Below are 11,616 nucleotides of genomic sequence, written 5' to 3'. Positions count from 1 at the left end.
TCCTGGGGCCTCCCCCAACACCCAGGGACTGCAGCCTCTGCTGAGGTCTGGACCACTCTCACCAGCGCATGGTTTGGAGCAGCCCACGTGTAGGAATGGGGGAGGTTGAGAGAGGGGTCTGTGCAGCTGCCCAAGCACCTGCTGGTGCTACTCATCTCTCTCAAGGGAGAACAGAACTGTCTCAACAGCCACAACTTCATTCAACATCGGTGCAACTGCCAAGCCTAAAAATAGAAGGAAAGGGGAGATCCGCTAGGAAGGGCTGAGCTGTGTCCTCGGGTCGTACACCGGGGACAGCCGGCCGCAGGATGGGAGTGGGAAGGACAGCAGCTGAGGTTCTGTTTAGGAAGGCTGTCTTCAGTCTGCGAGGGCGGGCGGGGAGCCACCCTGAGGACCGACGTGGGCCGAGCGCCTGGGACGAGGCAGGCCATCAGCACAGGACTCACAACCACTCTAGCCGGGCAGGTGTTTTTCCTCACCTTCCAGGTAGGAAAGCTCAGTGTCAGAAAGGTCGGGAAGCCTGCACAACACCCCCAAGCTCAGACAGCATGGCTCCTGTTAGCCCTCCTCACTTGGATGGAGGAGGAGGGCAAGCAGTCACCCGAGTAACTTCCACCAGCTTCAGCATTTGGACTATTTGAACTATGAACTGGACCCAGTGGCAGCTCCTATTTTGCAATATTGTGGCACTAAGACCATGCATATACGTGCTCTACAGGACTCCTGCCAGGGCCAGTGTCCAAGGGCAGTGGCCATGGGCTGGCAAGCACGGTGCTGGAAAGAGGGGTCAGGATATTGTGGACGGGATAAGGCATTCGGCAGACAGCTGGTCCAGGTGAGGACCGTGTACTTGGATGCACCCAGGGCACTGTGGGGATGGCAAGGAAGACCCAGTTCCTACAGAGGGAGGGCCTGACTTACCATGTACAGGGAGCTCATCTTGGTTCTCTGAAAATATTACCTCATTTAACCTAACAAGTCATGCAGTGAGTGTCATTTGGTGATGTGAAAAGTAAGTGACCCCAGCAGGTTCCACCCTGTGCCTTTGGCCTACAGCTCTGATGTTCCAAGGAAACTGGTACCAGGTCCCCCCAGCACCTTCCCTGATGCCTATGCCCCTGAAGACCTCTCTCCCAGGTGCCCAGAGCCATGCTGGGCAGGGACAGCCATCCATCAGCCACTGTGGGACTTACCCAGGGCACTGACCCCGGCTCCACTGACTCCCTGCCTGGGGTCGATTCTGTGGGACCAACAAGGACAGGTGAAGATATCCCAGCAGGCAGTATTATGTGGGGAAAGTCACAGGGGGCTTTAATGATGGCCCTTGCTCTGCCCGCCCTCCCTAGCTGAGGGCCTCTGACGTCCTACAACGTCCCACACCTTGATTTAGAGCTGTGGTTACTGCTGGGCCCTGGTCTGGCTCAGTCCCTGGGGCAGACTCACACACCCCGAGCCTCCCTGGCTTCCTCGTCGCTAACTGGGGTGACCACCTGGCACCCAGTGCTGCTCCAGCAGCTGTGCTCACCACTCTCACCTCTATGCACATGATTCACTTCTCCCAGGACCTGAGAATTGGCTCCAGCTCCCGACAGAGCAGCAGAGTTGTTCCCAGTCACCGCCTGTAGGAGGGAGGTACTTGGATGTTCCTGCACCTGCAGAGGACCCCCTTGGGGGAAGAACCTGCCACAGCAAAGCAAGTCTGAGGCTCTCACAGAAGGAGAAGAAAACGAGGCACTTCATCTACAGCTCTATGTCTTTAGATCTCCTTTTCTCAAGTTCAGACTAATGGAACTGTAACAAGAGCCTAAGTTACTTTGCTGGCTTTCAGGTGACAGAAAAGGACATGGGAGGGATGCCTGGGTGGCTCAGTGGTTGAGCTTCTGCCTTTGGCTCAGGACATGATTCTGGAATCCAGAATCGAGTCCCACATCAGGCTCCCTGCAAGGAGCCTGCTTCTCCCTCTGTCTGTGCCTCTGCCTCTCTCTGTGTGTCTCTCATGAATAAATAAATAAAATCTTTAAAAGAAAAAAAAAAAAGAAAAGAAAAGGACATGGGGTTTGTGAAGTCAGGCGACCTGGGTTTAAAAGCAGATCTGTGACTGCTGCATGACTACAGGTAAGTCACTTACCCTCTCTGAGCCTCTGCTTCCTCACTTGGAAAATGGGCAAAAGAAGTGTATGGAGCGCATAGGATGGTGAGGAAGGTCAAATAAGATGTGAAAGCAATCTGTAGAAGGTGAAGCTTTAGGCGAATGTGAACTACTATTTACTGTGAAGAGAAAGCAACATTTAATGTTCAATCTCAGTAAACAGAACCTCAGGCAGTCAGTGTGCCAGAAATCCCTACTTCCATTCCCATGGTCTCTTTGTGTTTGTATCTGCTACTACGAGCCACTTCACAGCTTTCTGGAAGGAGGCAAAGTACAAAAACAAGCAAGACAGCTCCAGGGTGAGAAGCATGGCTGGGAAAGGGCTCCTGCAGCGGGTCTTCCCGGGAATGGGGTCAGAGACGAGGCTGAGCAGCCCCAGAAACCCAGCCAGGACGATGGACACTGCCTGGATCAAGGGGAGTCAAGTCGCTCCCCAAAATACTGCCTGGAATCCCCCGGTTTTATACCTTCAGCCTCAGCGCAGAAATCGGAGTTTTGTTCTCTCTACAATTTTTAGAAGCAAAACACCTTTTGGAAACTTTTTTCTCTAAGCTACCAGTTTACCAACCACTCAGAGGCGAAGCCAGCCTGTAACAGGGTTTAAATGAGAGCAGCCAGGTCGGTGAGACACTGAGCTGCCACTGCAGCTTAAACATAGCGCACTCGGCGTTACCAGCACCATCCATAACCCTGACTCACAGGCCCCGACGGAGCTGGGTACAGGTATAAATAGCCTGTGTGTGTCAAACATAAGAAAGGAAGGGAAGTTTGGGGAATGAAGTGGAAATCATTGTGCCCAATTTAAACACAAAACATCTCAGCCTTGTCATTATTTACAACCCCCTGTGACAACTCCTACCCGGAGAGGAGAGAATGTCACATGGAAAATTCTAACTAAGCGAGTGTCCTCGCGTGGAGCTAACACAGGGAACAGCGCAGCGTCCTGTCACCCCGCCGTGTCACCTCCCGGCCGCCGGATGCGCCTGGCACAAAGCAGGCACCACAGCATTTCTGGGCTCGCGGCCGCTTGGGGTCCTCGAGACAAGGCAGCCTTGCCAGTGTTGAGCAATCGATCTGCATTCATTGACTCTGTGATGGTTTGCGATTGATGGCAGCAGAGTACGGTCTGTGGTGGCAAAGAACTAACACTTTGAACATGTCGGGGTTTTAAAAAATCGTTTTTCCCTCGGATTCCCGCCTCCTCTTGACTTTGGACATAACTCCTGACCAACACAGCCCCAGGCCCCACTCCTGGTGTCCTGAGCCGGCTCTCCCAAAGCAGACGGCCTGCGGGTCAGGGCCTTTAGAGCCAGAGGCGAATGCATGCACCCCAGGCCCTCCCACAGAAGCGCAGGCCGTGGCCAGGGGTCAGAAGAAACACGAGAGGCTCAGGCTCGGGTAGCCCGCCACGCCCTCGGGCTCCGAGGGTCCCACAGACGCGGCCTGGGTCTTGGGTCCTTCCACTCCTGGGCAGGCACCGTGCAGCCTCCGGCCGCCCCTCCTGCGTGGTCCCGGGGCTCCGTGTGCACGGCACGGAGCTGTGGGTGAGGTGCGCTCAGGGACCGCTGCTTCAGCAGTCCTGGCTCAGGAGAGGTCCCACGGCCCAGAAGGGATCGCAACCCTGGGGCGGGCTGGGCAGCGACCCCTGCGCTCCGTGACCTTGGCAGTCCACAGGTGTCTCCCACATGGCCCCATCTGGGTCCTTCTCCAGCCACCAGCACACGTGACCTCAGCCTCTGATGGTGCGCAGTCTGAGCTAAGAGCTCACTAGCGTGTAGATCATGCTGAATATGGAGAGAAGAGGAAGAGAAGGGGTGAGTGGGAGCCTTCAAGGGACTCAGATGGGCCCTCACCAAAGGGGAGGCGTGGCTTCTTTCTCATCCTGGCGCTGGAGTGTCTGTCCCCTGCTGTCCCCACTTCCCACCACGTTGGACTAAACATCTGCTATGAGCAAGTACTGTGTCCCTTGGATAAAAGATGTGATCAGCCTAAGTGACTTCGTGGTTATTATGTAATGGGGTTTAAATGAGACCAGCCAGGTCGGTGAGACACTGCAGGAGGGGGGAGCAGCTGCAGGTCTCTGGGGTGTGGAGTGCAGAGGATTCTCTTCCTACCAGCTGCCACATGCTCATGTGATGGCTGCATCCAGGACCCCAGATGATGCCACATCCTATCCCACTGCTGGGAAATGACCCTTATCACTATTCCAAGGCTCAGTGTGTGAACACAGGCCCTCTGCATATAGAAACTAAATGAATTCTTTATAGGGTCACTCCCTGGACTTCCTGTTTTTAATGGAATCCAGGCATCAAATGTGCATTGAGAGCATGTGTCCTGGGGTGGTGCCCCAACACTACCAGGGAGGGAGGTCACGCATCCCTGTGCTTCTAGAAAGGGCTGAAGGCTAATTCTGCAAGATGGAGGATGTTCCATGCCAAAATATACCACTTAGCCTCCCTGGAACAAAGAAAAACAACCACATTTTCACATCATAGAGAGGGAAATGGATAACCTCAGACAGAAAACCCAATGAAAGAAGCTCTGCTTTACTTCTAACCCTGCCTAGTTTCAAAGGCCCAGCAAGCTCCTCTGAGCACGTGCAGTTCCATCTCCGAGAACCTGGTACCTCTTGTGCCCACACAGCATCCCTGGCTAGGCCGGAGCTGGAGGCTCTCAGTGCACCTGGGGAAGCCAGGGGTCACATGAGAAGTGCATCGTTTGAGGGCACAGAGCCAGGGAGGGAAAAGCAAAAAGCCAAGGCCAATGCACTCTCCATGACAGCATTGAGTGACATCACAGATGCCCTTTACCTGCTCTACTCACTTGCAGTAACTCACTCATTCAGCATTTATCGGGCGCCTCCTGCATGCCAGGCACCATTCTCGGTGCTGAGAAACATGGTGAGCCTGCAGTCCAGAGCCTGCCCTGAGGTGGTGCACAGCCAAGCTCCAGCAACAACCAGGAGCTCGTGAGTACGTCCTATGTGCTATGCTCTGGCCAGGGCCCTCGCTTGTGCACAAGCGAGTAAGACAGACAGACGGGGTGTCTGCCATCAAGTCGGCCATAGATAAGATGGATATAGAGGCAGAGGAATAAACATGAAGGAAGTAGCATGACCCAGAGCGATGCAGGAGGGTGGTGCTACTTCACCTCTTGGTTTGAGAGATGGTTACATGGATCAGGCAGACAGTCTACACTGGACTAACCTGCTCATGTTCCCATTAGCTAGGATCCACCCCAGGAACCTGAAAACACATCCTGGTCCACAGGGCACCCACTGGGATGGTTAGCACACAATGCTGAGAAGAGCCTTGGCTGTGAGGCCATAGAGACACCTCTCGACAAGGGCCTCGGACACACCTCTTAATCTCTGCGAGGTTTTGGGGAGCCCGAGGAAGCTGTGAGATGCTAACCCCACCATGACAGGCTCCCAGTGGCTGTCACTCCAGTCCAGCACTGTGCTCAGCCTGCACATAGCTATCCACATGCTTGGGTCCCCTTCTCCCACGATGAGGTGACCAGGGCTGACAGTCAACCCTGGATCTAAGCGGCTGGGAGTTCTGGGGTGGGAGAAATGGGATCTTTGGGGAGCTCTGCAGAACCTCAAGGCACCAGATTCAACAAAGAAGGGGGAGCCCTGGCCACCACCCAGGGTCCCCGCAAGCAGGAGGAGTTGTCCTAATTTTGTTCTGGCAACGAAATAATTAACAAATGCAGCATGAAGGCAGGGCCAGACTGAACTGAAGGACAGACAGTCAAACAGAATGTCTGGAACACGATCATTTACAGGATGATCACTACTGGCCAGTGGGCAGGAGCTGCCAACACCACCCCTGCCACCCCCTCGTGCCCCCGCAGCCTCTCCAGAGACGCTTCAGAGACCCTCAGGCTCCTTGTAAGTTGACGCAGACAGTGTCCCAGGATGGTCCATAGGGAAGGAGGGGGAAGGGGTCATCCTGAGCCTGGACCAACCCTTGACCCCAAGAAGAATGTAGTAGAATAACTGTGAATCCCCTCCAAGGCTGTTATCCCCAAGGTAAGGTGTATGCCCAGGGCCTCGCATCTTCTGGACGCTGGGACGTATGTGGGCAAGGGGGCATATCCAAGAAGTATCCTGGGGGCAGGTCTCACCCCCAGGGGGATGCCCAGCCACAAAATCCTGAGTCAGCCAGTCCAAGCCCAAGAATCTGCATTTTTAAGAAGTACATCCACCTCACTTGATGCAGAAAGCCCAAAGACCACACTTTCATCAGACTTTTCTCGAGCTTTCCTAAGAGAGCCAGCAGTTAAGAGCCCCATGTCTGGGATCAGACTTGAGATGCACTTGCAGCCGTGACACAGGAAAGCATCCGACATCTGGGATTCAGGTTCCTAAATGTTAACATGTGGACGACGATGGCATCAACCCCCTAGCCTGGGCCATACAAGCCACGCTCTTGGCTCCAAGCCCAGCTCATTTTTAAGTGTGGATAAGTGCAGCCAGGCCCCAGCCTGCCCCAAACCTGAGGCTGCCTTGCTAACACTCCCACCCTCCTCTTCCTCGCCTGGCTCCCATCAGCAGCAGCCCTGGGAAGCCCGCAGATTTCATGGCCACGGGTAGCGACCGGGTAGTGAGGTGGTAGATGAGGCGCCCCGGAGATGTGCCCAAGGAGGAACAGGAGGGAGACGCTTTAAGAAAAGGCACCCTTGGGGCCCGAGCCATAAGGCAGTCTGTTTACGGCCATCTGCTTGGCTGGGCCGCTATGCGCAGAGGTGCAGACAAGGGAGGCGTCTGAACAATCGCAGAGTCAGCACGGTTTACGTAATCGGCATGGCGTTATGTAATATCGGGAGAGCTGTGAGCGTGCGCTTGCAATGACCCAGGGTGACCGCCACCCAGGGTCTCTGTCCTGCTCCCCAGATGCTTGCAAGGGGCACAAGGCGAGGCGTCCAGGGGCTACAGAGAACGCAAGTGGCTGAGCTGTGAGGGAGCCCTACGGCGGGGAGGAGTGACCAGCTGCAGCTCACCAACCCCCTCCCCAAGGTGTGGGGACAATGTGTCTCACTGTGCGGACCTACAGACGCGCCCGCCAGTGGGAGACCCCTGCAGGACCCTCATCGCCTCCGAGGCAGGTGGCTGGGGTCTTACCCAGCAGGCTGGAACCCCCACCCTCAGAGGTCACCCCCCAGTGATGGCCTGAAGTTGCCCCCATGTGCCGCAGGATGAAAGCACCAGGAGGGTCAGAAACTCACCAGTAAAGGTAGTAGAAGAAGGACAGCAAGTAGAATGCCAGCTTGCACCAGGCCTCCTTCTGGCAGTAGCTCAACGTGTCGGCATTCATGACCGCCGGCGGGTCGTAGGCTAGCTCCGAGCTATCTGCCGGGCAGTGGAAATACCTGCGGGGACAGAGGACACAGCACCCTTGGCTCTGAGGCTCAGATGGGACATGGGAGGCCATCTCTGTCCAAGGGATCCCTACTAAGTGGTGGTCCACCTCTGCCCGCATCGTCGCCCACATCGCAGCCCGGCAGTGTCCTGGAGCAGGGCGTAGCTCCCAGATACAGGGACCCCGGCACCACGGGGACGGCACCCGCAGACAAAGCCGCTCCAATAGAGGGAAACGTGTCACCCGGAGCTGCCTGTGGGCGCCAACAAGAGCCTCTTGCCCCAGGGGCGCAGGCACCCATGTGGGTGTCAGCTCAGGAACAAGGGCGACTCCACCGACCACAGTCTCTCTGAATCATTAATGACTGGGTTTAATGCCATCCTCCACTCAGACCTGAACGCTAGGGGAGGGATGTCGCGTGCCTGCTGGTGTGTGGTGGGGTTCAGATACTATTCTCCTGGTGGAAGGACCCTGAACAGCCAAAGAGCATTGGCTATGATGGGGACAGGGCAGCAGAGGGACCTGGGGCAGGAAAGCACAGGGAGTGGGCCAGAGGGAGGCTGAAGTCTATGCAGAAACACCCAGCAGGCTCATTCACAGGAGTGAGGGCCACCCTGGGGCTGACCTCTGGCCCCCGCACAGCCTCGGAGGGCTGCTGTCACTCTGGTGGAGGCAGGAGGCCCGGCCGGAGAGCAGCTCTAGGCAGATTTCTCCAGGGTTCAGAAGAGCGCCTGGTCACTAGCAACATGGGACCTGGTGTTCCAGCCGAGCCTCACCCCCTCAGAGGACAGCGACAGTGTCGGTCATCACAGGGTGCCAGGAGGACAGCACAAGCCGATTCAGAGATTCTGCTGCTCTCAGTTCTCTAGGCCACTCCTTGCCTCCTAAGTGGCAGATTCAAAATCCAGGGGCCTCTGGGGAGACCTCGTTCAGCGAGGGCAGGGGCGGCAGGGTGGCCAAGCGGCTTGGTGGAGAGAGCCGGGGCTCTGTGGCTCACCGGCCACCGGCCTGACCTTTGCCAGCTGGCCACTGGCCCTCTGAGCCTCAGCTTTGTCATCCATAAAATGGGGATGAAAGTGCCCACTCCACAGGCCATCATGACGCATGGTGCTGGATGTGATACTCTGCCAAGAACAGGACTGAATGGAGGTGCCCGGGCTGCTTTCCGCCAGCACCGGAGAGCCAGGGCAGGAGGGGCCGAGTCCGCACAACGTCCCGGCCTGGGCCCGGGGGAGGCAGGAGCAGAAGCCCAAGGCAGACGGTGTTCAAGGACTCTCATTTCAAAGGACCCTCCTCTCCCCGTTTCTTTTCCTTTCCTGAGCACTTAGGAATTGCCAGAACTGACTCCACAGTCAGACAAGGTCCCCCAGGCGGGGACATCACAGCCACTCCCTCACACACGCACACGCAAGGACTCTGTGCCCACCTCTCCTCCGTGCTGGGAGAGCACCAGTCAGTCTTGTAAATCCACCACATCTTTGATTCCCTGGGCTGGTGACACGCTACTAGAAGGCTCTTAAATAGATTTCTCTTGCAGGGAGGGGGCTTTCACAGGGAGCAGGCCGGGTGACAAGGACACGGGCTGTGATCCGTACGGTGGGGGCTGAACTAGGCTGCTGTGTCCCAGCTCAGCGAGTCTGGGCGACAGTCCCCCTGATCTGTGTGTGACACAGGGAAGGGTCCACCTGGTGGTGTGGATACTGGGTAAGCTGAGCCCACAAAGCCCTGGGGTGGGCAGGAAACAGATTCCAACAGCACAGGGTTCCCAGGTGACAGTCGTCCATGCCCTCCGTGGGTTACCGTCACTCACAACAGGACTCTCCTGGGGCACCTGGGGGCTCCGTCGGGTAGGCATCTGCCTTCGCCTCGGGCCATGATCCTGGGGTCCTGAGATTGAGTCCTGCATCAGGCTTCCTGCTCAACGGGGGGTCTGCTTCTTCCTTTGCCCATCCCCTCCCCCCGCTTGTGCCCTGTGTCACACTCACTTGCTCTCTCTATCAAATAAGTAAATTAAATCTTAAAAAAAAAAAAAAAACCCACAGGACTTTCTTGTGTCCCTGAGTCATTTCCCTTTCTCCCTAAAGCTGCACTTCCTCCTACTCTAGGTCAATGGCGCCACCCCTGCCAGCCTGCAGAGCCAAGGCTGCCCTTGCCCCACCCCTGCACCTGCTCACTGGCTGAGCTCACATCCACAGACCCTCTCTGTCCATTCCCACTTCCATCGCGCAGTAACCCTGGGGGTCCAGTTCTTGTGTCTCTTCACCTGAGATTCCACTGTGATCACCTAACTGGACACGTCCTCCCAAGTTCGCCCTCCTCCCCTCTACTCAGTGGCCATGGTTGCTTTCCTAACACCGAGTCAGGCAGTGCCACTTTCTCCCTCAAAAGTTTCTGAGAGCTTCCATTCCCTACAGAGTACTTTGATTCCAACGCCCCCACCAGAGTTCTGGACCCTCCACGCCTGACCCCTCCACAGAGGGGTCCATCAAGCCCACATCCACCGTCCCTCTAACCACTAACACTAACCCAGTGCTGTCCTACCTCCGAGCTTGTGCTGGGCTCGCCCCCCACCTGCAGACTTCGCAGTGACCCCCTGCCTGTTTGCCCTAAATTTCTCTGCACGTCTGCACGCATTCCTCACGTCTGCTAAGAATCTACTTCCCTCCACCACTGGGATAAACATGCGTCAAAGGTGAAGATCCCATCTCACACCAACGTTGGACTCCCTTACAGGGCCGGGCGTGGGACATGTCTCCCAGGGGCACTAGATGAAGGAGAATGTGCTGCAGATGTGACAAATGCCGGCTACGTTTCATGGTAAGAGGACGATGAGGAGATATGTGGGGCACAGCAGTGCTGGGAGCAAGGGGTCAAGGGTGCTTGATTCACCTGCACGGCAGCATTCTGCACCTCGGTTTCCCCTTCCTACCTCCTACGTCCATATGGCGACAGTATTTTACAAAAAGCCCAAATCACGTGATCGGATGCCTAGTCTTGACAGAGAATAGAATATTTAAAATCAGAACTGTCCCAGAAAATCCAGTCCATCTGGTAGATGCTTTTTTATTCAGATATTATTCAGGGGCACCTGGGGGGCTCAGACAGCTAAGCCTCTGACTTTTGGTTTCAGCTCAGGTCATGACCTCAGGATCGTGAGTGGTGGAGTCCCATGTCAGGCTCCTTGCTGGGGTGGAGCTTGCTCAGAATTCTCACTCTGTGCCCCATCCCCAGGACAAACAAATCTTTAAAAAAAAAAAAAAAAAAAAAAGAGGGCAGTCCAGGTGGCTCAGTGGATTAGCGCTGCCTTCAGCCCAGGGCGTGATCCTGGAGACCTGGGATCGAATCCCACATCAGGCTCCCCAAATGGAGCCTGCTTCTCCCTCTGCCTGTGTCTCTGCCTCTCTCTGTGTCTCTCATGAATAAACAAAATCTTAAAAAAAAAAAAAAAGATATAATTCACGTGCCAGAAAGTTGACCTTGTTAAAGTACACGATTCAGTGCTTGTTAGCATGTTCAGAGAATTGTCCTGTTATCACTAGCACCTAGTTTGGGGACATCTTCACACCAAAAGAAGTAAGTCGGCACCTGTTAGCAGGCCCCACCTGACCCTCCCGGCCCCTGGCAACCACCGCCTACTTCCCTTCCCTTCAGACTTGCCCCTTCTGGACATTTCACATGAATGGCCTTTTGGGACTGGCTTCTTTCACTTGTCATGCTCAGGGCTCATCCATGTCGCAGCGCATATCACTACATCACTGCCTTTTATTACCAAATAATGTGTCTTTGCAAGGACATACCGTGTGTCTGTCCATTCATCTGTTGGTAACCATGTGGACTGTTTCCATTTGGGGGTGATTTTGAATAGCTGCAGCTGCTTTCAACAACGATCCCTGTGGGCTGAGGCTGCAGCATGTGGAGCTGGTGAGAGAGGCCTTCCCTCACGGGGTGCCATCTACGAGTAGCTTGCAAAGAAGGCCGCGGAGAACAGGTCTCCAAAAGGCAGAGAAGGGAGGGAGGCACAGGGCAGCCAGTCTGTTTGGGGGTCATTGTCTCTGGAGGGCCGGTGCCCAAGCAGATAGGAGGAAGCACAGAGCAGCCCCA

The 11,616-nt window shown here is 55.6% G+C and overlaps 1 protein-coding gene across 1 annotated transcript in view; it reads right to left on the bottom strand.

Annotated features, from left to right (window-relative positions):
• Window positions 1-2,264: 2,264 nt before the first annotated feature.
• CNIH3 (cornichon family AMPA receptor auxiliary protein 3) overlaps window positions 2,265-11,616 on the bottom strand; it is a 92,764-nt gene continuing 83,412 nt past the window's right edge. The window contains exons 5-6 of the mRNA XM_041726663.1: window positions 7,382-7,525; window positions 2,265-3,933 (exon numbers count right to left, since the gene is read on the bottom strand). Coding sequence (XP_041582597.1) covers window positions 3,906-3,933; window positions 7,382-7,525 — 172 coding nt within the window. The 3' untranslated portion in view covers window positions 2,265-3,905. The remainder of the gene's footprint in view (window positions 3,934-7,381; window positions 7,526-11,616) is intronic.

This window comes from Vulpes lagopus, chromosome 1, assembly GCF_018345385.1.
Source record: "Vulpes lagopus strain Blue_001 chromosome 1, ASM1834538v1, whole genome shotgun sequence".
Lineage (NCBI taxonomy): Eukaryota > Metazoa > Chordata > Mammalia > Carnivora > Canidae > Vulpes > Vulpes lagopus.
The sequence above is the reverse complement of the archived record's forward strand: the minus strand, read 5'-3'. Positions and strand labels throughout refer to the sequence as shown.